We start from the raw sequence: 25,681 nt of genomic DNA on the forward strand, positions 1-25,681 counted from the left end.
TCCTGCCCTGAACAAGGAAGATTCTAACTTCCTGAATAAGGAAATATCTCTTGATGAAATTCGAGAAACAATTAAATCTCTAAAGAGTGGCAAGACCCCGGGCCCAGATGGATACCCTGGTGAATTCTATAAAACATTCAGCAACATGCTCTCTCGCTACCTGCACCAAATGTTGGTTCAGTCCAATGAGGATGGAGCTCTCCCATCTACTTTGGATGAAGCGTTCATTACAGTTATACATAAGAAGGGTAAGGATCCGGAAGAGGTAGGGTCATACAGACCAATATCTCTCCTTAATACAGACCAAGAGATTCTAGCAAAAACTCTGGCTAACAGGCTTAGCACTTTAATTGGCAAATTGGTCCATTCGGACCAGACCGGCTTTATCCCTAACAGAAACTCATTCTTCAATCTCAGGCACCTCTTCAACATTATGTACTCTCAGAGGTTACCCAACGTGGACCTTGCCGTCATATCTCTTGACGCCGAAAAGGCCTTTGACCAAGTAGAGTGGCCCTATCTATTCAAGGTCCTACAGAAATGTAATATTGGATATGGGTTCATAAATTGGATCCAGCTTTTATATAGGAACCCCTGTGCCAGAATACTCACTAACCAATCATTGTTGCCCCGATTTAACCTTTACAGAGGGACAAGGTAGGGTTGTGCGCTGTAGCCTATGCTCTTCGCCCTAATTATCGAACCTCTCGCTCAGACGATTAGATCTCATGCAGCAATACACGGCTATAATACTAAAGATACTCTAAATAAGATTTCCCTATACGCAGATGACATCCTCCTCTTTGTAACAGAACTCCAGGCTAGTATTCCATCTTTTTCTTGATGTGATCAATTTGTTTGGTACCTTCTCGGGATACAGAATAAATTGGAACAAGAGTGAATTAATGCCCATACGGTCGCAAAACACCTCCTGGCTAGAACATCTCCCAGTTAAATTATCTTCAGAAAAATGTACCTACCTAGGAATTGTAGTTACCAAACAATACTCCTTACTATTTAAAGAGAATTTCCCTTCTCTGATGCAAAAACTCAAGGCAAACATGCTATTTTGGAGAACTCTACCAATTTCTCTGCTCAGAAGAATTAATGCCATTAAAATGGTCTTCCTCCCACAACTGCTCTACCTATACCAGAACATCCCAGTATTCATACCTAAATCCTTTCATAAACAACTGGACTCAATTATCAATCCTTTCATCTGGGATTATAAAACACACAGGATAGGTAAAAAAAACACCTCTGTAAATCCAAGATGGACGTAGGATTGTCTCTCCCAAAGGTTATATGTTATTACTGGGCCGCTAACCTCCACGCTGTTACGTTTCTGCTGGATGACACACTTCCGTCATCCAGCTGATTTAGTATGGAGCGTGAGGAGTGTCACCCCTTCTCTATTGGGGCTGTGATTTTGTCACTTGTCAATCTGGAGATGTCACTTTATTGTAACAATCCTATTATACGTAGCACAGTCTGAATCTGGAAGCAAATTAAAGTCCACTTTGAGCTTAGACCAATGTCATTCATACTCCCTGTCGCCAGGAATCCCTCCTTTGCCCCTTCTAACCTTGATAACACCTTTGAGCGATGGGGAGAGTTGGGGACAAGTACCATAGGGGATTTATACATAGAAGGGGCCTTTGCTTCCTTTGAGTTGCTGAGGGAAACTTATAATCTTCCCAGAAGTACTTTTTTCAGATACTTACAAATTAGAGACTACGTTAGAAAACACCTCCCAACATTTGCGAATGCTAAACCTTCCATGTTTGACGGATGCATAAAAATATCCCCCACCTCAGACAAACTGATATCTCATCTATATGATGCTTTTTAATCTGTTAGCACACCTTCTACAGGTGCCATTAAGGCAAAATGGGAGGAAGAACTAGGGACAGACATTTCTGTGGCAGACTGGGAAGAGAGCTTGGAGTATATCCACACATGCTCCATTAATTCCAGACATCGTCTCATACAATTCAAGGTATTACACAGATTACACTATTCCAAAAATAAACTGCATAGGATATTTCCTGATACATCCCCTATGTGTGATAAATGTCAGGCTGCGCAGGGTACACTACTCCACTGCTTTGCCCTATGCTCTAGCTTGCATGGTTATTGGTGTGGAATTTTTGGGATACTCTCTGAAGTTTTGGAGACTTCAATAGACCCAGACCAGCTTCTGATAATCCTGGGAGTGTCTGAGTCCCTACACGGATTAACCAACCATTAAAGGGGGGGATGACATCTACCCTCTTTCTTTCTACATGTCCTTGTTCTGTATGTCGTGTTTTGTATTATTTGTTTTGTACCCAGAACTCTGGGTCTTGTTGTTCCTGTCAGCTCTTTGATGTTTAGATAAGAATTGTATACCTGTCTTGAATACCTATACACCATTATTGTGTTTGTTTAATAAAAAATATTTTAAACAGAGTTTCAAATATTTTAATCACGTAATAATAATTACAGAGAATTTATTTGATAAAAATACAGTGCCTTGCGAAAGTATTCGGCCCCCTTGAACTTTGCGACCTTTTGCCACATTTCAGGCTTCAAACATAAAGATATAAAACTGTATTTTTTTGTGAAGAATCAACAACAAGTGGGACACAATCGTGAAGTGGAACGACATTTATTGGATATTTCAAACTTTTTTAACAAATCAAAAACTGAAAAATTGGGTGTGCAAAATTATTCAGCCCCCTTAAGTTAATACTTTGTAGCGCCACCTTTTGCTGTGATTACAGCTGTAAGTCGCTTGGGGTATGTCTCTATCAGTTTTGCACATCGAGAGACTGAATTTTTCCCCCATTCCTCCTTGCAAAACAGCTCGAACTCAGTGAGGTTGGATGGAGAGCATTTGTGAACAGCAGTTTTCAGTTCTTTCCACAGATTCTCGATTGGATTCAGGTCTGGACTTTGACTTGGCCATTCTAACACCTGGATATGTTTATTTTTTAACCATTCCATTGTAGATTTTGCTTTATGTTTTGGATCATTGTCTTTTTGGAAGACAAATCTCCGTCCCAGTCTCAGGTCTTTTGCAGACTCCATCAGGTTTTCTTCCAGAATGGTCCTGTATTTGGCTCCATCCATCTTCCCATCAATTTTAACCATCTTCCCTGTCCCTGCTGAAGAAAAGCAGGCCCAAACCATGATGCTGCCACCACCATGTTTGACAGTGGGGATGGTGTGTTCAGCTGTGTTACTTTTACGCAAAACATAACGTTTTGCATTGTTGCCAAAAAGTTCAATTTTGGTTTCATCTGACCAGAGCACCTTCTTCCACATGTTTGGTGTGTCTCCCAGGTGGCTTGTGGTAAACTTTAAACGACACTTTTTATGGATATCTTTAAGAAATGGCTTTCTTCTTGCCACTCTTCCATAAAGGCCAGATTTGTGCAATATACGACTGATTGTTGTCCTATGGACAGAGTCTCCCACCTCAGCTGTAGATTTCTGCAGTTCGTCCAGAGTGATAATGGGCCTCTTGGCTGCATCTCTGATCAGTCTTCTCCTTGTATGAGCTGAAAGTTTAGAGGGACGGCCAGGTCTTGGTAGATTTGCAGTGGTCTGATACTCCTTCCATTTCAATATTATCGCTTGCACAGTGCTCCTTGGGATGTTTAAAGCTTGGGAAATCTTTTTGTATCCAAATCCGGCTTTAAACTTCTTCACAACAGTATCTCGGACCTGCCTGGTGTGTTCCTTGTTCTTCATGATGCTCTCTGCGCTTTTAACAGACCTCTGAGACTATCACAGTGCAGGTGCATTTATACGGAGACTTGATTACACACAGGTGGATTGTATTTATCATCATTAGTCATTTAGGTCAACATTGGATCATTCAGAGATCCTCACTGAACTTCTGGAGAGAGTTTGCTGCACTGAAAGTAAAGGGGCTGAATAATTTTGCACACCCAATTTTTCAGTGTTTGATTTGTTAAAAACGTTTGAAATATCCAATAAATGTCGTTCCACTTCATGATTGTGTCCCACTTGTTGTTGATTCTTTACAAAAAAATACAGTTTTATATCTTTATGTTTGAAGCCTGAAATGTGGCAAAAGGTCGCAAAGTTCAAGGGGGCCGAATACTTTCGCAAGGCACTGTAAGTCTTAATTTAATGATGCCAAAGACACGACAACTGTAAACTTTCCTTCCAGACTCACATTAAGCATCTCCAATCCAAAATTAAATCTAGAATTGGCTTCTTATTTCACAACAAAGCATCCTTCACTCATGCTGCCAAACATACCCTCGTAAAACGGACTATCCTACCGATCCTCGACTTCGGTGATGTCATTTACAAAATAGCCTCCAACACTCTACTCAGCAAATTGGATGCAGTCTAACACAGTTCCATCCGCTTTGTCACCAAAGCCCCATATACTACCCACCACAGCGACCAGTATGCTCTCGTTGGCTGGCCCTCACTTCATATTCGTCGCCAAACCCACTGGCTCCAGGTCATCTATACGTTTTTGCTAGGTAAAGCCCCGCCTTATCTCAGCCAACTGGTCACCATCGCAGCACCCACCTGTAGCACGCGCTCCAGCAGATAATTTCACTGGTCATCCCCATAGCCAATTCCTCCTTTGGCCGCCTTTCCTTCCAGTTTTCTGCTGCCAATGACTGGAACGAATTGCAAAAATCACTGAAGCTGGAGTCTTATATCTCCCTCACTAACTTTAAGCATCAGCTAACTTTAAGCATCAGCTGCAGCCCATCTGTAAATAGCCCACCAAACTACCTCATTCCCATGTAATTTATTTTTTTGCTCCTTCGCACCCCAGTATCTCTACTTGCACATCTATCACTGTTGCTAATTGCTCAATTGTAATTATTTATTTATTGCCTTACCTCCCTAATCTTACTACATTTGCACACACTGTATATAGATTTTTCTATTGTATTATTGACTGTATGTTTGTTTATTCCATCTGTTACTCTGTGTTGTTTGTGTCGCACTGCTTTGCTTTATCTTGGCCAGATCGCAGTTGTAATTGAGAACTTGTTCTCAACTAGCCTACCTGGTTAAATAAAGGTGAAATTAAAATGAAAAAAATAAAAAATCTGTCTGTTAATAATTGTTAGAACAATGACTTGCGTCATGCACAAAGTAGATGTCCTAACCGACTTGCCAAAACTATAGTTTTATAGTTATTTCCCACTATAATTTGCAAATAAATTCATTATAAATCCTACAATGTGATTTACTGGATTTTTTTTTCTCATTTTGTCTGTCATAGTTGAAGTGTACCTATGATGAAAAAATTACAGGCCTCTCTCATCTTTTTAAGTGGGAGAACTTGCACAATTGGTGGCTGACTAAATACTTTTTTGCCCCACTGTACATACTCACTAATGTCATAGATACACAATACATGATTTTATACAGTACATATTATCTTTTACAACACTCATTTCATATTACTCCCGCCCACCCCCTCACCTGCCAGGTCCAGGGTCGTGACCCCAAGGTCGGTGATGATTGGGAGGTGATTCATGCCATTACCCCTGCAGCTTATTTGTCCGTTAGACGTTTGACACGTCCCTGGGAGAGACTCTGTGAAGCTGGTCCTTGCTACTGTCTGATTGGTGGGAGACTCTGTCCCCTCTTCTTCCTCCTCCTCTTCCTCTTCCTCCTAGAAATACAAATAAAAATCATCAACATAATCATCATCATCATTATTGTCATCATCATGCTTTGCCTGATGAAAGGATCCTGTTCATTACGATCCCGCACCTCCTCCTCTTCCTCCTCTTCAGAATCATCTTCCTCTTCATCGTCTTCATCTTCATCTTCCTCCTCATCTTCCTCTTCCTCTGCCTTCTCTGTGTCCATCAGTCTGTCCTTATCACTGTGTAGTTCCTTTAGTATGGTCCTGAGAACACCTTCCTGTTCAGCTCCCCCATTTGTACCTCGCTTCTTCCAGCCAGGTAGGGGGCGCCCCAGACCTGCCTGCATGAGGGGAGGGAAAAGGAAGAACCAATAGAAAAGGATGAATAATTCTTAAAAGGTTGTAAACTGACATATGGAATTGTTTTAAGATGGTCATACTATGAACCCTTTAGGTATTTGATTTAGAATGTTATGACCCCTTTAGGTATCCTACTATAGCCCAGAGAAACGCATTGAATAACACATTCATAAATGGCAAAAAAGACAGTCAACAAAATAAATAATAAGAAGCAAGGTTTTAAAGTGTCTGTCTTATATCAAGGAGAGATAAGAAAGCTCAGCTAATATATATATATATATATTTTTTTTTACATACATACATACATATTTAACCCCTTTTTTGTTTGGCACAAAACTACCTTCATACTTTTTTTAACCAGTACCGATTACCTTCAGACAAGCACTGTGACACGTGTGGGGGTCATAGAGCAAAACGGAGACCAAATGGTTTGGACGCTACAAACAGACGTTTTCACGTCAACTGTACCGACTTCAGATGAGTCCCCTGACACTTGTGGGGGTCCCCTTTCCATGGAGTGATCAGAATAGTTTTGTAGGTCAAACCGTTCGGATGCTACAGATGTATTCGTGAGAAGACCGATTTCTGGGATGTCTCGCTCTGCCACCTTTCAACGCAGATGTGGAAACGTTACATCGCCAGACGTGGTGGATTAAGAGGCATCCAATGCAAAACACGGTGTGTCAATTAAGGAGAACTGAAGAGGTCTGTATACCTACCATTCTGTACGCAGTGGCCTCTACAGTTGCTGCATGTCTCCTTCCCGTCACTCCTCTCCTCCCTCTGCTCGCCTCCATCTCTCTGTCCTTTCTCATCTGCTCAACCCTCACTCTCCCCTTCTCCTCCTCCTCCACCTCCTCTTCAATTCTTGGATTCTTGTCCTCCCTGCCTTTTTCCTGATCCCTGCCTTCTTCATCATTCGGTAATGAGGTGAGGGGTAGGGCTGAGAGAGACACTTAGATTTTAGAATTAGAGATTAAGGTTAAAATATATTTTAGAAAGGACATTTCAAGGATTTAGACTCTTAAAATCCTCACTGTTTTGGTGGATTGCAAGTTTTTTTTTTACAGACAGCTATGTCAACTATAGAGAGCACTCAGAGAATGCATAGAAGAGGCATACAGAGAATGACTCACCTGATGAAAGACATGTGGCGACCACAGGTACGTCTGACTCCGTAATAGCTGTACCTATCACAGTTGTTTCTGTAAGAGGTATGTCTGTCAGAGTTGGGACTGTGGCACGTGTGTCCATAATAGGAGTGTATGTGGCAGGTTGGTGGGTTGCTAGAGTCTCTGCATAGATTTTATCGGGTTCCCTCGCTTCATGTTCCATGGTCCATGTTCCATGCACATGTTCCACATCGTGTTGTACCTCATTTTCTATCTCGTGTTTTTGGGGGATCAGAGTTAGAGCGCCTACACTGAGAACACTCACACACAGACACAGAACCCAAAATCTCAGCATCGCCACGTCAGGTTTCTGGATCTGAGCCCACGGCTGGTCAAATCCAAAACCCAGTCCAAGACAAACTAACTGGGATAGTCCAAGACAAACTAACTGGGATAGTTAGTCCAAGAAAAAAATGACTATAGACAAGGAAAAACTTTGAGACCTGGGCTGTGTTTCTGAAACCACCTCCAGTCCAGTCTTGGAGTAAAGAGAAGTAACAAAGATCCTCCTGAATATAGCAGCACCTGCAGAAGCAAAAATCAGGCAAAGAGTAAACCTGCGAAGCAGAAGAGGAGACGTGGACAACAGAACTCCCAAGAGACTCCGGACTCCTTAAGCACACTCCCCAGAGGATACTGTACCAGCAGAACTAAAAGTGAGAGGTGAGAATGGATAGAGAGTGAGAAAAGAGGGGATGGAAGAGGAGAAGGAGGAGTGCACAGAGAGGAGAGAGAGAGGTGGGGAGAGTGAGAGAGAGGGGAAAAAAGTATGTTCTCACATTCTAAACAAAGGCCTTCGTTCATCTCTCCAGAAAACACAGATCACCCCTCCTCTCCTGTCCTCTGCCCTCCTCTCCTTTCCCCTTCTGTCCTCTCCTGCCCTCTCTAGTCCTGTCCTCATTGCCTTAAACTAACAAACACCTGGGTGGAGAGAGAAAGGTGGGGCGATAGAGAGAGTGAGAGAGAAAGAGAGAGCGGGGTGGGGGGAGAGAGTGAGAGAGGTGGGGAGATACATTAAAGAGAGAGATGAGGAGATTGAGAGAGAGAGCGGTGTGGAGAGAGAGAGGGGGGAGGGGGAGAGAGAAAGAAACAGGTGGGGAGAGGGAGAGACAGGAAGGGGGGCAACTAGAAAGATAAATAGGGAGGGAAATAATCAGAAATGATCTTACACACAATGGTGAGGATGACATAATTTGTGTTTGCAGGAGACAGTGGTCTGTCATGCTATTTTGTCTGTCATAGACAAATGGGTTTGGTGGGGTGTTCCTGGTCGACATAGGGAGTAAGGATGAAGCTTCCCTCAGACTCCGATCTATGGTTAGTATTTACAGGAGGCTGCTGAGGGGAGAACGGCTCATAATAATGTCCAGAACGGAGCAGATGGAATGGCATTAACCACATGGAAACCATGTGTTCGATGTATTTCTTATCATTTCACTAATTCCATTCCAGTCATTACCACGAGCCCATTCTCCCCAATTAAGGTTCCACCAACCTCCTGTGTCAGTTTTGCGTTCTTTGAGCAAACTAATCCTGGATCTGTGCCTACATAAGAGAAAGCAGACAGTATCTGCTCTGGTTGGAGACACCCCTGTCTGGCCTCCTTCCATTGGCATCTGCAGTATCTACGAAGAGAGGTAAGACCATTTTAAAAATGAAAAATAGCCTTGTCAAGGCTGTAACACACATACAATTGCTAACAAACCCCATCTCCCTCAAACACACATATTATACAATCTCTGCATATATACAGCACACACACAAACACACACTGACTGAACCAAGCAGGTGCCACTTTTGTTGACTAACCTCACACTGCAGAGTGAAACTGGCTGACTGCCACTCTCTGTTTGCATAGGAAATATACACACACACACACACACACACTGTATATATATTAGCTATGTGTATATGTCATTGCCAAGCACTTGCTCAGACGTCATCTGTTATAACCTCAGCAACACACACAAGCATCTTTATAACGTGTGTATATTCATCCCACACTGTATATCACAGACAACAACTATGCAGGGTTACAAGGTGTGAATTTAAAGAAATATCAAATGATGTGAATATAAACCCTATATGATATTCTAGAGGAGTCCCAGGTCAAAAACCAACACAGCCACTACATGCCCATATTTAGTGTGAGTGAATGACTGACTGAGTGAGTGAATGAGTGACTGAGTGTATGTGCACAAGAGTGCATTTGTGTGATTTTTGTTTGTGTGTGCATGTGTTTGTGCCTGTGTGTGTGTGCGTGCATTAACGACTAGTCCTATAACGTCATAGAGAGTGACAATCCCAGCACATCCAGACCTCCAGTCCAAAAGGTCCATTTGGGAGCAGACACAGGTGTTGTTCTTTTTACAGTAAACACTCAAACAGACAGATGCTTGTCCTGAAGTGACTTACCAGAGTAAACACTGGAGAGACACGAGACAACAAACCTAAATTTGACTGTCTGACAAGAACATGCAGTAAACCACAACTCTAGTCTTCCCAATCTTTCCTCTCACCTCATCTCCCTCCCTCTTCTCAACCCTTCCTCCCTCTTCTCAACCCTCCCTCCCCTCACTGTCTACTTTCCTCCTATCCTCTCTTGTTTCCTTGCCTCCATTTGTATTTGTTTTTTATGAGTCAACCACCTAATTGCGCACAATCCCAGACACCCAAGCCAGAAAGTTCACCATGTTCTTACGTCTCTTATTTTTGTCTCCTATTTCTCCTCCCTTTCCAATGTCTATCAAAATGTGTCCATCCTCCCACATTCCCCCTCTTGCTGTAGCTCCTCATACTCCTGTCCTTGCCACAACAGGGTTGTAGACACAGACAGGAGTCAGTGTGGCAGAGACAGACAATCTGACCTGTGCCAACCCCTTCCAGTATATGACATTTATATTACATTTCCCCCAAATGTATCACATTCAACGTTCTTATGCTAAACCTCTGTCCAGCCAAACATCACCATTACTCAGTACAATTCTACATCGAAAAACAAACAACGTTGGGTCAAGCTATTATTTCAGCATAACCATGATAAACAAGCCATGAGTTGGCACAAGCGACCAGGAAGCCTCAATCTATTGTTAACTATACTGGTCTTCCACACCACAGCCCATCCACTTGGTTTGGTATAGCCAAAGCTGAGGGGTGGGGCTGGGGAAATGTAACCACCATCATTGCATACTAATTTCATTGATGGAGCTATGAATGCAAGGATTTACAGTCCATGAGATAGGCAAAATCACTATACTATACATTGTTTTGTTACCAACAAAAAAAAATGGAATAGGCCACAGATGTTATACTAAATCTCATTAGGGATTTATTTATATTTAAGTTATATTATTCAATAACATTCTTTCAGTTAAGAACAAACTATTATTTACAATGAAGGCCTACACCAGCCAAACATGGCCCAATTACAGCCGGTTGTGATTTTAAATTGAACCTTTATTTAACTAGGTACGTCAGTTAAGAACAAATTCGTGTTTGCATTAACGGCCTACCAAGGAACAGTGGGTTAACTGCTTGTTCAGGGACAACATATTTTTAATTTGATCCAGCAACCTTTCGGTTACTGGACCAACGCTCAAACCACTAGGCTACCTGCTGCACTGTGATACAGCCTGGATGGTAGATACATGCCAGGTTAATCGAAATGACAATTGACCAGGGTAGATTTTACAGATTACGTTTAAATGACTTGCCATACCCATATCCCCCTGGCCAGTGACCACTGTTCCATGGCCCTACCACCGCTCAGTTGACCCCACCACTGTTCCCAAAGCTCTTGTGCTCATAACTACAGCGCAGGCGCGAACCTAAATGCAGCCTGCCAGCAGTGTGCGCGGTGACAGCTGCACTGATGATATCGATGAACGGTGAGAGTTTTAAAACATGCCAAATATTATGTTTGTATCTACCGTTTAACACAATGTAAATGATAAAGATGGTCGCATGACTACTAATTTATCTCATCGTTGAGTTAGAATTGATTTGTATGTTTCTGTCATTGTATAATAAAAAAAAAGCCAAGCTAACGTTAGCCAGCCAGCTGTCTGGCGCACGCAAGCTAACCAGCTAGCACAGACACTCCTTGCTAGCTAAACTAGCCAGCTAACGAGCTAGCTAATATGTTACAAATATTTCCAGTGTGTTTTCTTTCCAATATTTGTCCGTCTTGTTACTAAGTTTTACACGTCAACGATATGTATTCAGATTTCACACACAAATAAATCCGCAGCTGGCAAGTAACGTTAGTCCAATTTGCAAATGGAAATGTAATATTTCCAGTTAGCGCTAGCTGATTGCTCCTTGCAACTCTGGATCCTTTGGACGTACCTAAGTCACCCCATTGAAGTTGACATTTTAAAAATGGTGAAATCAAGGGTTTAGGTTAGGGTTATGTAAGGGTTGTGGTAGGGGGTTACGGTTAGGGACGTCCCAAGGATCCCGTATTGCACTAACCCTAGCGGATTGTCCATGCGATTGAGTACTGCAGATACTACAAGGCAGCTCTATGATAGCCGTAACGTTAGCCTTCTGGATATATGGTAGTTAATGATATATTCCCTGATCGCCAGCAGTGTCCAGCGGTAATAACAACCCGCATAGCACCCACAGTAAGAAGCATAAGAAGAAAGGAAAGAAACATCGAAAAGGATCCGGTGACAACCTCCCCAGTTTGGATATTGGGTGAGCAACGTTGGCTACTCTAACGTTATTCCCATTCCCTGCCTATGCGTCGGCTACCAGCATGTATCAGTTCTTGCAGCTGGTTCTGTCTAGCTAGTAGTTATGTCTGTGCTATAAATACATGGGGGCGGTGGAGCGACTCACCTCTCCAGATAAGCACATTGACTCATGCCTCCCCCTTTCCTGCTCTGTGCCTATTTCAGTTTAACCCTGGCAAACCTTAACAATACCCATTTCACTGCTGTTACAAATACGTGTGGGGACCGTGCAAATGTAGATATAAGGGGTGCACTACTTGGACAATCATTATCCCTTGGTAATTGCATAATCCCCCCCAATGAATTTTGGAGACAGGCCACAGTCAGCACTCCACTTTAATTTAATGTGACGCACGTCTCACTCATAATAAAACACAAACCCCTCATTGCCTGTGTTGAAGCGCACGCATGCTTCTGTTTACAAGAGAATCACAGTATTTACATTGCTGAATGTCAAGTCAGTCTTTTAGATAACTAGTTAAATATAACTGATGTAATTAGTCTATTTTTTTTTCAGATGAAGGGATATTTTGCTGGTTGTTATTGTTTATGCAAAGGCATCGTCACCACCTTCCTAAAGGCAAACAGAAACCATATTGAGACGGTTGTTTCATCAGGCTGTTCTGTGTTTTTGTTTCAGGTCCCAGATTCCCACCGCAGATGAGTTGTGTCGCATCCTCACAATACACAGACCTGCGACTCCACCAAAAACCTCTCCCACCCCTGCCCCACTCAACCTGTCCCAGAGGCCCCCGGACCTCCAACCCCCTGCCCCACTCAACCTGTCCCAGAGGCCCCCGGACCTCCAACCCCCTGCCCCACTCAACCTGTCCAAGAGGCCCCCGGACCGCCAACCCCCGGACCTCCAACCCCCTGCCCCACTCAACCTGTCCCAGAGGCCCCCAGACCTCCAACCCCCTGCCCAACTCAACCTCTCCCAGAGCCCTCCCCATCTCTTACGTCCTTCCGCTTTAACCACCAGGCCACTTCCTATACCACTAACTCCCTCCTCTGACACTCTGTCCACCCCCGTACTGTCCTCTCCCATAGCACCCTCACTAGGGATCCCTCCAATTCTGTTCTCTACTCCACCTAAACCACTGACCTCCTCATCTCAGACCACCTCTCCGCAGGCTCTCAGCCCACCCCCACCTGACTTCACCCCTCCACCAACAGAGCTGCTCGGATCAGATGATGAGGAGCAGGAGGACCCATCGGATTACTGCAAAGGTAGGCTATATAATTGTCTAATGGATCGATGCAATAGTGTGGCAGATTAGGAAAGTGAGGGTCAAGGTCATTCTATTTGAAAAATCAGCAGGGAGTGGAATTACTTGTGTTGGTGGGTATGTAATGAATGCAGTCACCACATGGATTTTGTAATAATACTTATGATATTGTAGATACAGTATGTCAACCTCACAATATAATTTATCAACGAGGATGATGCAATAATGCTAATAAGCCTGTGTGAGTGAAAGTCTATGCATATTTCAGGTGGGTACTACCCAGTGAAGATTGGAGACTTGTTCAATGGCCGATATCACGTAGTCAGAAAGCTTGGTTGGGGTCACTTCTCTACTGTATGGCTATGCTGGGACCTGCAGTAAGTGACTGATTTTCGAGTGCATCTGTTAAACTATACCAGTAATACACAAACGAGAATCCTAATGATATTTATCCTTTTTTAATGTTTTTCATTCCTATATTTTTTAATTCAGTGCTGAATGGTTAAGTTTTCATTATTGGCCAAGTTTATTTTTTATTTTTTTTAAATTCCAGTTTGAGTCATGACATGATTGTGTTTGTGTGTAGGAGGAAGCGCTTTGTGGCACTGAAAGTGGTGAAGAGTGCTCTGCATTACACAGAGACGGCGCTGGATGAGATTAAACTGCTCAGATGTGTGAGTGCATTCCTATTTATTTCACCCTCAGACAGACAGCACACCCACAGACATCATTCATTAATGGCTACAAGCCCAAGGGCATCCTCCAAAGCAAATGGCATAGTTGTTTGGTGAAATTGATTGATGTCATAATCATTGTACTGTGTAGATGGCTAAGCTAGCCTAACACTCTGGGGAGTTGTAGTCTAGTACATTCTAACAAACATCTCTAGCATATACGGATAGATCACATTGTTTCTGAATTGAAGTAACTTTTCTGCACTTATTTTGTGGCCTAAGGTGCGAGACAGTGACCCTACAGACCCCAAACGAGAGACCATTGTACAGCTTATTGATGACTTTAAGATATCCGGGGTCAATGGCGTGCGTATCCTTTCTGCTGCTTACCGGCTGCGACTGGGTTTGGTGGACCCTGTAATCGACTGGGTTTGGTGGACCCTGTAATCGACTGGGTTTGGTGGGCCCTGTAATCGACTGGGTTTGGTGGACCCTGTAATCGACTGGGTTTGGTGGACCCTGTAATCGACTGGGTTTGGTGGACCTTGCACATCTTGTTCCTCTCCTCCTACTTGCCTGTACTACTATTTTCCCTGTTTTCCTTCACCCATTTCAGACAGAAGATGTGGTATGTTACCTGTAAAAAAGAATATAAGGCCATGTTTATATGACCCCCTTTCAAACAGCCCCTAATTTACTTCTTATTTTGCAGGTAGACCCCTTATATACTAATCCGTAGGGAACTGGCCAATTGGAAGGGGTGGGGGGTTTAAACCATGGGGGCTGTTTGCAGTTCAAATTAAGGAGGTGTTAAACAATGGAAGTGTTGAATTTATGAATTTACCTGCAAAAAAGCAGAACCATTCACACGGACACAATACCTGTGTTTTGGTCACAGGGTCTGTGAAAATGCAGGAATCATGACTAGGTCATTAGGTGGCTTTTAATTTGTCCATGTTTTTTTACACACTACTTTCAGATATATAAAAATGCAGGCATGGTAAATAAATATGATTTTGGTCTGTGTGTTAAAAGGATCTTTCATGTGTAAGTTTGAGTGAATCCGCTTCTCCTTAACTGGTGTGTCAGATGTGTGTATGGTGCTGGAGGTTCTGGGTCACCAGCTGCTGAAGTGGATCATCAAGTCCAACTACATGGGTCTTCCTCTAGTCTGTGTGAAGAGCATTCTCCGACAGGTACAGTGGTATACCACAGCTCTTTCCCCTTTTGTTTATAGCACATCAAGCAGGTTTGACACAGCGTCTATTCTATGTGAAGAGCATTCTCCGACTGGTAAGGAATACCACAGCACTTTCTCCTGTGTTTTATAGCATATCAAGCCGGTTTCACAGGTGCAGCGTTTAGAAAACAGCCAGTTCACCTGGAAAATATGATCACCGTATTAGATATTACCATTGCTAGCAGATATGTTAATGATCCAGTAGTCAGTAATGCTTTACTAGAAACCCGGCCAGTTCCAAGTATCCATTTCAACCACCCTTATACATACTCCATGTCTTGCCCTCCACAGGTTCTGCAGGGCCTGGACTACCTGCACACCAAATGTAAGATCATCCACACCGACATCAAGCCGGAGAACATCCTGCTGGATGTAGATGAGGTGTACGTCAGACGGCTGGCTGCAGAGGCCACTGTGTGGCAGCAGTCAGGAGCCCCTCCTCCCTCGGGCTCCTCAGGTGAGCTGGTTGGTTCATTATGATGAAAACATCTAGACTTTCAACTTAAACATACGTTTTTTTACTAGTCAAACTTGTTCTGAGGGGTTGTAGCATAGGGTCATCTTGTGAGTGCTTCATGTGTCTGTATGTGTGCTGTAATTGTTAACATTTTAATTGGACTTGACAAATGACTGACTTCACAGTAATGTGAATGTTATACTGTACACCAGGGGTGTGGATGACCATTTTACTGGTTAAAACCAAATAGAAACTGTAGAAATGATAATGGGTCTACATATATAGTCTCTTCATAATGCACAGAGGAATTTTGATGGCAAGGAAATGTAGAAAATGTCAGTGTGGTCTTCTGGACCTCGCTGAAAACACTGATGTTTGAAACCCCTGCTGTACACATACAGACAACTATCTATATTCACTTTGACTCCATCAAAAGCCTTTGCTCTGTCAAATTTAGCCAAAACTGTCGATGTAAATCTGTGGTGATTTGTTACTTGCATGTTTAGATGTTTCCTATGCGTCTGTCTCTTCTCTCTTTCGCATACTTTCTGCTATCAAATCTGCTCATCGTCATTTCTTCTGTCTCTATTTGGTTTCTAACTTTGTCCTGTTTTTCTTGTGTGTTTGTTTTTGTGGTCATTACGGTTTACTGTCCCTCCCTTCCTTTTTTACCTCGTTTTCTGATGGCAGTTAGCACCGCCCCAAGGGAGAACCAGGTATGTTCAGACTGAAGTCCTGCCTGCCTGCCACAGAAGGGATAGTCTTGCAAAAAATAAAAAAAATAATCACTTTTGGTGAACAGTGCTTTAACATTGATCATAACTCACCTCAGCTTTTGTGTGATGTGATCATGTTGCCTAACGATGATTTTCTGGCGTTGTGATGGTTGGTGTGTGTGTGTGTCTTTAGTGGTTCGTCTCCTACTCAGGTAGTGTATCATCTGTCTCTGCATGTCAAAACAGTAGTTGTCTTTCTAAACGACATGTAAAACATCAAAGAGAGGGAATCGTCACAGTCAGACACTTCATAGTAATACCTTATCACCGGACAATGCTTTGCCCCATGGCTGACTTGTGGTTTCTATGTAAGCATCGTTTCAGCCTCCTGTTGCTGTCCAACAAAGAACATAATCATTTACCCAGTTTCTTTATTGGGTTTGTAGGGTTTTCACACACATTTTTTTGATGTGAGGAAGTGTCAGCACTTTGACTTGATACAGTTTTAGCCGATAGGCTCTCTCTTTACAGCTGCCCTCCTTTCATATGGATCTAATTTGAGTACTTTTTAAAATTGGTATTTGAAATAGGAAATGTTCATCACGGCAGGTGAAAACAACCCATCCCGTTTCTCTGTAATATACCTCCAGTACCAAGAAGGCTTCTAGCCCACTGTATGCAGTTCTTAGAATGTTTGTTTTGAACAATGCAAACAGGCCTCATGAATGATCACATAATTGGCATTTGGCACTTAAAGAACACCATACTTTAATGTATTACTGTAGCGTAGACAGCATTTCATACCGAATCCATTAACAAGTAGACTACAGTATATGCAGTGGTATAAACAACCTCAAGGACTTTTGAACTGGAGCGTGTGCTGTTGCCCCCCCCCGACCATGGCTGGGGGAAGTTTAGAGCCGTAGCACTGTTATTCAGTTGGAAAACAGAATGCCATCTGATCCCTTGTGGTACAGTTGGCCCTTCCTCAAATTCCAGGCGTGGCTCACGTTAGCTGCCTCAGCAGATCACCGCAAAGCTAGCTAACCCACTGAGCCAAAGCCTGTTCAGACAGCCGTGGGCGCGTGAGTTCACCAGGTCAGCTTTGAGGGATACTGTCAAATGGGATGGACTTTCTGTAAGAGACCTACTGGAGAACTGTCAACGGTAACATGCTGGAGCTCAGAATAGCGTGGTCATCTAGCTAGCAGGATATAGAGAGGTTGCGGTGGGATCATGTTTAGTCTGCTTCCTAAGTGCCCACAAGTTTTACTTGCAATCAAAACTCTGTTGTAGGGCAGTGATTCTGCCATGGAAATGAGGATTAGAATCAAAAGTAATCATGTGAAATGTAATTGAGCCCCATTGTAGATAGTTATTAACGCCATCTGAACTCTATAATATTACTACAACGTATTAAAGCTCACCTGTCTGAGGAAGACTTGTTGTGTGAGAGAGACTGAAGACGGGCTAACACTGAATATTTCTCAGTTTGGTACTTCCTTTCTGCACACTCTGCTATTTTTCTGCCGGGCATGTACTCTCTGTGTTGGACCCTCTGGTCCTGTGCCCTGGAGTCATCCGTGTCAGGGAGCATCACATGGTCAGTCAGGCTGGCATCATGATTGGGAAAGCTCCAGACGTCCTGGTCTAACCCTGTATCTGTCTATGTCCATCTGTGTGTCTAGAACGGCAAGGTGACCAAGAACAAGAAGAAGAAGCTGAAGAGGAAGGCCAAGCGGCAGCAGCGTCTGCTGGAGGAGAGACTGGTGGACCTTCAGAAGATGGAGGATCTGGACGGGACTTCTCCACCAGACCCTTCCAACCCTCTACGCACCCCCTGCGGACAGGACGACGACGCTGGGGACCCAGAGAGGAACGCCAACAGTGAGTGGTTCACCTCTACTAGTGACACTGCAATGCCAATCCCTTCATAACGATGATTTGGTAGCAGCTGTATTTCCTGGTTGAGTTTCTGTATTAAATCCATATGTTGTTGATACCATTTCTTCTGCCAGACTCCTCTGTGGTGAAGGGGAATGAAAACGGGAACTGCTACACCCACGTCTCGTCCACGGCTAACACCAAGGCCAACCCGGAGTCTGGCTCGTTGTGGATCGAGGAGGGTTGGAACGGCCACAACCCCATGCGTTTCTGCAGCCCTGGCTCTGGGATGTCGGGGATGTCTGCTGGCTCCATACTGTCAGCCACGTCTGAGTCAGCACTGTCTACCCTGTCAGGCTACTCCACCGGGAGAGACAGCCAACGCTCCGGACTGTCCCCCAGCAGTCAGTATCTCACTAGGCATCTCTCTCGTTTGTGATCCTGGTCTGTTGCCCTGTGTATATCTGGCACCAGCATGCAGTTGCTTTACTGTTCTCTGTATTTAGATGGTGAGGTTGTTGTTGTGATTATGAGCTAAATTGTATGTCTGTGTCACTCTAGTGTTCAGCGCAGCAGATTTCCTGGTCAATCCCCTGGAACCACAGAATGCTGACAAAATACGCATCAAGATAGCAGACCTGGGCAATGCCTGTTGGGTGGTAAGTGACTGTTTTCAGCGGGAATAACAAGCTCTGTATGTTCAGTTCTCATGATAACCTGGACTTGGAGCTGTTCTCTTGTGATGTGTGGAGATGGTACAGAACAGCATGGTGTTAATCAGCCCCCCCCCCTACTTCCCCAGCACAAACACTTCACAGAAGACATCCAGACACGTCAGTACCGTGCCCTGGAGGTGTTGATAGGGGCAGAATACGGCACTCCAGCAGACATCTGGAGCGTAGCCTGCATGGTAAGCTAGGAAACCGTGACGGGACCACTCAAACCACCACCTTCTTCTTCACATCATCCTATGTATGTGTCCTGTTTCGTCTGAGATCTCCCACTGTAACGTTGCCCTTCTGTGGATTGTATTTTTGATCAACGTGACATTTTTGTTGCAGGCGTTTGAGTTGGCTACAGGGGACTACCTGTTCGAGCCCCACTCAGGAGAGGACTACACTAGAGATGAAGGTCTGTACCAGGGGTATTCAAATAATAATAAAAGGGTGGATCCGCTTTAATATTGCAGATTGTTGCTTCATCAATGTAATTGTCTACATCATTTCCAATACCCCATATGTTTTTTAAAGTTTGGGGTCACTAAATGTCCTTATTTTTTTATTAAGAAAAAATATTTTTGTCCATTTTTAAAATAACATCAAATTGATCAGAAATACAATGTAGACGTTAATGTTGTAAATGGCTGATTTTTTTTTAATGGAATATCTACATTTATCAGCAGCCATCACTCGTGTTCCAATGGCACGTTGTGTTAGCTAATCCAAGTTTATCATTTTTAAAAGGCTAATTGATCATTAGAAAACCCTTTTGCAATTATTAGCACAGCTGAAAACTATTCTGACAAAGAAGCAATAAAACAGGCCTTTAGACTAGTTGAGTAACTGAAACTCTTCAGCCTATTCTTGTACTGAGAAATTAAGGCTATTCTATTCTATGAAGGCTATTCCATGCTAGAAATGGCCAAGAAACTGTCTCTAACCAGAATAGAAAGAGGAATGGGAGGCCACGGTGCACAACTGAGCAAGAGGACAAGTACATTAGTGTCTAGTTTGAGAAACAGATGTCTCACAAGTCCTCAACTGATAGCTTCATTAAATAGTACCCTCAAAACACCAGTCTCAACATCAACAGTGAAGAGGCGACTCCGGGATGCTGGCCTTCAAGGCAGATTTAGTCTGTCCAGTGTCTGTCTTTCGCCCATCTTTTTTTATTTTTATTGGCCAGTCTGAGAGATTACTTTCTTTGCAACTCTGCCTAGAAGGCCAGCATCCAGGAGTCACCTCTTTCTTCACTGTTGACGTTGAGACTGGTGTTTTGATGGTACTATTTAATTAAACTTTCTGATGTTATTTTAATGGACAAAATGACTTTTTTCTTTCAAAACAATAATTTCTAAGTGAGTATCTCTGATAACTAGTTGCACCCACCTGGTGTCCCAGGTCTAAATCAATCCCTGATTTTAGACGGGAACAATGCAGTGGAACTGGCTTCGAAGTCCACAGTTGAGTTTGAGGGATCTGTACTCTCCTTGTATCGTCTAGGCCTGTGGTTCTCAAACCTCTTAACTGGGGATGCCAGCCATTCCAGGTATTTGATCTATTCCAGGGCTAGCACACCTGATTCCAATAGGCAACGTATCAAAAAGCCCTTACTCTGTGAATCATGTGAGCTTGTTCAGGACTACAACAAAATTGTGAAATACCTGATCTTGGGGTCCACAATGAGAGGTTTTGTATGTTTCATGCTTGTGTGTAAATAAGCTGTTCGAGCTAGACAACTTCTGATTCCACACAGAACAGGAAGCCATTCATTTGTAAATTGTTACATAGTGAGTTGTTTTAATGAGAATTTAACAGGGACGTAATGCTCTCTTTTGTTCTCTCAGATCACATTGCACACATCATTGAGTTAATGGGAGCCATTCCGCCCCCTTTTGCTCTGTCTGGGAGATATTCACGAGAATACTTTGACAGGCGAGGTAAGTCTGACAGTAAAATAGGTGCAAAAAAAGTCAAATGTATCCGTAATGGTTTTGTACTGTATGTAAAAGCTATGTCACAGAATAGTCTGTGGTTCAAGAGAAAAATGCCTCGTTGAGCAATGCATCAACAAGAAATGTCAGACTGATTTAGAAGTTACAGTACTACAATTCACATGTCCTGTCTCGTATTACTCATCTGCTTAGAATGTACCACAATATATTTTCCTTCAGTGTTCCTAGAACAGATGTTGACAGAAATATACTCAAAATGACTAGCACAAGCTGACATACCTGTATGGTGCCTAATAGGATTTATTATATAACTCGGCAGGCAGTTAAAGAAACAATTCTTATTTACAATGAAGTTAAACCCGAACCCAATTGTGCGCCACCCTATGGGACTCCAATCACATCCGGTTGTGATACAGCCTGGTCTGTATTGACGCCTCTAGCACTGAGATGCAGTGCTTTAGAGTGCTACGCCACTCGGCAACCCCCAAAATGATGATCTGAGAGACTGTCCCTATTTTTGTGGTTTAATGTTTAGCTCACTGGAACAATGCATTGTTTTCCCTCCTGAAGGTGAGCTGAGACACATAGCCAACCTGAAGCCATGGGGTCTGTTTGAGGTGCTGTTGGAGAAGTATGAGTGGCCACTGGAGCAGGCGGCCCAGTTCAGTGACTTCCTACTCACCATGCTGGACGTCACACCAGAGAAGAGAGCCACTGCCGCTCAGTGTTTGCAGCACCCCTGGCTCAACTTGTAGACTACTGTCCACCACCACAACACAACTACCATGCGTCTAACCTTTACTGTATACCACTGAGTCCATACTGTACCACTAAGTCCGTGTGGTTATTCTCAGCCTAGATGGAGATCTTTTCTAAATGAAACGTTGATTATTTATCTAAAGTTAATATAAACTGACGTTACCATTACTCTGAGCACATAAGTAGCAGTAACCTAAATCTACAGATTCTTTGTATTTATTAAAGCAGCATTACAGGTTCTATAAATGGTTGGGATGAATATGATATCTGTAGTTTGTTTTAAAATGGATGATCTACTTCTCATTGTGCTGAGTCACATTTGTTAAAATAGTGCCTTGATATGCCAGGTGTACAAAAAAAAGTATACAAAAAAAATATCCTTCACTTTGTTTTATACATGTCGCCAAACTGTATGTGGAATGCTTATTTTGTGAACATAAAATGTCTTTAAACATGACTGGAAGAAAGACCAGATATCTTACAACCTGTATTCTTCAGAATAAATCTTTAAACCAGTTTTAGAGTACTATATGCCACTCATGCGGCCAAGAGATGGTGAGTTAAGTACATTAAATAAATTCACCATTAAGTTGGCTGTTTAAGTTTTATATTTAACACTGCTGACTACTATACTGTAAATAGACATGTTGTAGCAGGTAGACCTCTATCAATTTCATATGAAAATAGAACATGGATCAGTGCAAAGGAACACTTTCTATCCCTTACTCAGTAATACATACTATTGGAAAGGGGATACCTAGTCAGTTGTTCAACTGATATCTTCCGCATTTAACCCAACCCCTCAGAGGGGTGGGGGCCTGCCTCGGCATTGTAGGTGAGTGATGTGTATATATACATACTACAGATGGTTATTTAATTGCTACTGAACTGGATTTCCATGTACCAAAAACAATGAAATTCCTGTAAACAGTTACTCAGAAGATGCCCTGATAAGAGTGACCTCTTGACACCTGCATAAATGTGAACTCGAGGTATAGGTTACGTGTCCAGGTTTTCATCAGAACATATGTCCATCCTCCCAATATGACAGAACCATTGGAGAGACACGTATAAAACAAAACGGCGACAGTGTTCGGAGGCAGTAAAATCCCAATTCACTCAGCACTTCCACAGTAATGTCACTTCCTGCGCACCACTGTGGTCCAACCATCGTTTTCCTCTTGAGACTGGGGTTGATCTGTCTGTTTGGGTGCTGAACTACGCGGGGGGTTTGTTGACGTTGCTGCTTCACACTCCATGAACTGGATTACAATGACAAGATTTACAATGCCACAATCACAACCTTTTCAGAATTGACATGACTGACTAGCATTCAAATAGTCAATTTGACATCTTATACCAATAAAATCCTTACCTCTGTTTCATCGCCGTTACACTCTTCAGCAGCGTTTGGTTGAGGTGTGACCTTGGCTCGTTCTGCACTCTTGTTAAGTTTGACTATCTGATCTTTGACCTCTGTAAGCTTTCCTTGTTGACACTGTGTAAAGATCTGGCTAACCTTCTGTGCCACCTGATCAATGAAGAAAGCATTGATTTAGAGACATTTTGACATTAAGAATGCGCTTAGTTGAAAATGAAACAGACCTTCAGTCAGCCCCAATATTGTGTGTTGACATTTTAAATGTCTGAATTGAAAACTAAATGTGCACCTGAGGTAAACTGCCATCATCCACCACTGTATCAAACTCATTGTTCATAAGGTCTGCTATGTAGTCCTCCACTTCATCTGGCTGCAGGTTTTCTGTAAACAAAGAAGTTTCAATTAGATTGAACTGAAAGTCTGCCTGGGACTGTTCAGCATGTCAACAAGTAACCTGAACACAGCAGACACGGGTGCTTCATACTAGCAGTTGTGTGGTAACGCAAAGAGGAAGATGCGACGTATATAATAATACAACAGATATTTGGGTAACGTTAGGCCATGTATGGAAATCATGGGTCAGGTTACCGTTGTCATGAAAATACTGTTGGACCACATCCACCATCCAATCTGCCTTCTGTTGGCCGTACACGCCTCCAAATCCATTATCAACTGCGATCTGCAAAACAACGTTTGTACACTATTTGTTACACACGTAACTACAAACATCGGTATACTGCTTAATTAGATCTCTAGGAAGCCGACATGCTTATAACGTTGTCGCTATAGAGCTAGCTAACCAAACAGCACAGTCCAACAACTACAGCTAGCTAACGCAGTTACATTTAGTAGCCAGCTATCAGCACGGCTCATGAATGTCCTTATTGCTATCTACGACTGAATAATTACACCATTAGAGCCTGTGCACGAATATACAGTGTTTGATATATGAAATATTCACCTACCTGTAAAACAGGCCAAGTTTCTAGGACTGCTCTCACTGCTTCAGTGAAAAGTTCACGTGCAGTCTTCTGCGCTTCCATTTTGAAAATAATCAGGCATTACATGACGAGTGATTCGAATTTGCTCAAGCAAGGTAACGAAGTTGATCCCAGATGTCATCGACATTCATTCCCCACCATCAGAATAGATTAGGCAAATTTTGTTTTGGGACAAATGATGCATATAAACCCTGGACAAAATTATATATATTTACATAGTTTTTTGTTGTAGTGGGGAAAATAACATTAGTCATCTCAAAATAGTATATTTTAAGGTTAAAGGTTTGTATATATTTTTTTGCTCACATAAAAAATATAATTTAAATGTATGAATTAAGAGGCCTGTAATATAATGAACCTGGACAAAAAAAGCTTGTAGAGATTAATAAATGCATTTCTATATAACTTCCAAAATATGTTTTACAATAGAGCCAAGATGGAGGCACGGTGGCTTCAACACAGCGCCCTCTTTCAGTCATCAAGTGTATACTGTATATGCATTGAACAAAAATATAAACGCAACCTGCAACAATTTCAAAGATTTTACTGAGTTACAGTTCATATAAAGCTACAGTTCGTAATACATTAATTAGGTCCTAATATATGGATTTCACATGACTGGGAATACAAATATGCATCTATTGGTCACAAATCCCCCCCTCCCCCCAGTCAGTATCTGGTGTGCAGCATAACACATCTCCTTCACATACAGTTGATCAGGCTGTTGATTGTGGCCTGTGGAATGTTGTCCCTCTCCTCTTCAATGACCATGTGGAGTTGCTGGATATTGACGGGAACTGGAACACTGTCATACACGTCGATCCAGATCATCCCAAACACGGTCAATGGGTGACATGTTTGCTGATGATAAAAAACAAAAGTCTGCTGAGTATGTATGCAGGTCATAGGATAACTGGGCCATTTTCAGCTTCTATGAAATGTGTACAGATCCTTGCTTCTTGGAGCTGTGCATTATCATGCTGAAACATGAGGTGATGGATTCAAATTGCCATCGATAAAATGCAATTGTTTTTGTTGTCCATAGCTTAATGCCTGCCCATACCATAACCCCACCGTCACCATAGTGGCATCAGTTTTTGGTATGTTTGGTATTTTATTAGGATCCCCATTAGCTGTTGCAAAAGCAGCAGCTACTCTTCCTGGGGTCCACACAAAACATGAAACATAATACAGAATGACATAACACAGAACATCAATAGACAATAACAGGTCAAGGACAAAACTACATGCATTTTTAAAAAGGCACACGTAGCCTACATGTCAATGCATACACACAAACTATCTAGGTCAAATAGTTGACTTCAGCAAACCGCTTGCCCACACAACACCATACACACTGTCTGCCATCTGCCCAATACAGTAGAAACCGTGATTCATCCGTGAAGAGCACACTTCGCCGACGTGCCAGTGGCCATCGAAGGTGAGTATTTGCCCATTTGCCCACTGCAGTCAGGTCAAGACCCTGGTGAGGATGACAAACACGCAGATGAGCTTCACTGAGACGGTTTCTGACAAAATGATTTGGATGTGCAATACCACAGTTTCATCAGCTGTTGGCCTCAGACGATAACGCAGTTGAAGAAGCTGGATGTGGAGGTCCTGGGCTGGCGTGGTTACCCGTGGTCTGCGGTTGTGAGGCTGGTTGGACTTACTGCCAAATTCTCTAAAATGAAGTTGGAGGTGGCTTATGGTAGACAAATGAACATTACATTCTCTGGCAACAGCTCTGGTGG

At 42.8% G+C, this 25,681-nt stretch overlaps 3 protein-coding genes across 11 annotated transcripts in view; 1 reads left to right on the forward strand and 2 right to left on the reverse strand.

Annotated features, from left to right (window-relative positions):
• The window catches only part of LOC139368907 (extracellular matrix protein 2), a 42,763-nt gene extending 34,331 nt beyond the window's left edge, over positions 1-8,432 (reverse strand). Inside the window, exons 1-5 of one of the 3 annotated variants that reach the window (XM_071108388.1) lie at positions 8,343-8,432; positions 7,138-7,698; positions 6,721-6,956; positions 5,767-5,982; positions 5,473-5,665 (exon numbers count right to left, since the gene is read on the reverse strand). In XM_071108388.1, coding sequence (XP_070964489.1) covers positions 5,473-5,665; positions 5,767-5,982; positions 6,721-6,956; positions 7,138-7,468 — 976 coding nt within the window. In that variant the 5' untranslated portion in view covers positions 7,469-7,698; positions 8,343-8,432. The other 2 variants (XM_071108389.1, XM_071108390.1) reach the window with 2 other exon arrangements.
• Positions 8,433-10,914: 2,482 nt separating this feature from the next.
• LOC139368910 (SRSF protein kinase 3) lies at positions 10,915-22,061 on the forward strand. 7 transcript variants are annotated; one of them, XM_071108395.1, is made up of 17 exons: positions 10,915-11,060; positions 11,766-11,874; positions 12,553-12,810; positions 12,856-13,142; positions 13,410-13,518; positions 13,728-13,815; positions 14,098-14,185; positions 14,905-15,011; positions 15,347-15,512; positions 16,203-16,228; positions 17,917-18,115; positions 18,247-18,516; positions 18,674-18,771; positions 18,915-19,022; positions 19,174-19,243; positions 20,679-20,771; positions 21,357-22,061. In XM_071108395.1, exons 1-17 carry the CDS (start codon positions 11,045-11,047, stop codon positions 21,539-21,541), a joined length of 2,277 nt encoding a protein of 758 aa, XP_070964496.1. In that variant the 5' UTR covers positions 10,915-11,044; the 3' UTR covers positions 21,542-22,061. The 7 variants fall into 7 exon arrangements, with proteins under 7 accessions (XP_070964496.1, XP_070964499.1, XP_070964495.1 ...); XM_071108394.1 differs by having other exon boundaries at positions 10,986-11,060; positions 11,763-11,874; XM_071108397.1 differs by having other exon boundaries at positions 11,000-11,060; positions 11,763-11,874; positions 12,553-12,739; positions 12,845-13,142.
• Positions 21,810-23,987, reverse strand: LOC139368911 (TSR2 ribosome maturation factor). Its single transcript, XM_071108399.1, has 5 exons — positions 23,892-23,987; positions 23,515-23,605; positions 23,216-23,307; positions 22,921-23,076; positions 21,810-22,807 (listed from the first exon to the last, which is right to left on the reverse strand). Exons 1-5 carry the CDS (start codon positions 23,967-23,969, stop codon positions 22,685-22,687), a joined length of 540 nt encoding a protein of 179 aa, XP_070964500.1. The 5' UTR covers positions 23,970-23,987; the 3' UTR covers positions 21,810-22,684.
• Between the last annotated feature and the right edge of the window lie 1,694 nt (positions 23,988-25,681).

Source organism: Oncorhynchus clarkii, chromosome 16 (genome assembly GCF_045791955.1).
Source record: "Oncorhynchus clarkii lewisi isolate Uvic-CL-2024 chromosome 16, UVic_Ocla_1.0, whole genome shotgun sequence".
Classification (NCBI taxonomy): Eukaryota; Metazoa; Chordata; class Actinopteri; order Salmoniformes; family Salmonidae; genus Oncorhynchus; species Oncorhynchus clarkii.

Coding starts and splice junctions, on each gene's coding strand:
- LOC139368911 (XM_071108399.1), bottom strand. CDS start 23,969: ATGGAAGCGCAGAAGACTGCACGTGAACTTTTCACTGAAGCAGTGAGA. Junction 23,308..23,514: donor ACAGTATTTTCATGACAACG/GTAACCTGACCC, acceptor CTTTGTTTACAG/AAAACCTGCAGCCAGATGAA. Junction 23,077..23,215: donor ATGATGGCAGTTTACCTCAG/GTGCACATTTAG, acceptor TTCATTGATCAG/GTGGCACAGAAGGTTAGCCA.
- LOC139368910 (XM_071108391.1), top strand. Junction 15,513..16,202: donor TCCTCCCTCGGGCTCCTCAG/GTGAGCTGGTTG, acceptor TTCTGATGGCAG/TTAGCACCGCCCCAAGGGAG. Junction 18,116..18,246: donor CCCAGAGAGGAACGCCAACA/GTGAGTGGTTCA, acceptor TTCTTCTGCCAG/ACTCCTCTGTGGTGAAGGGG.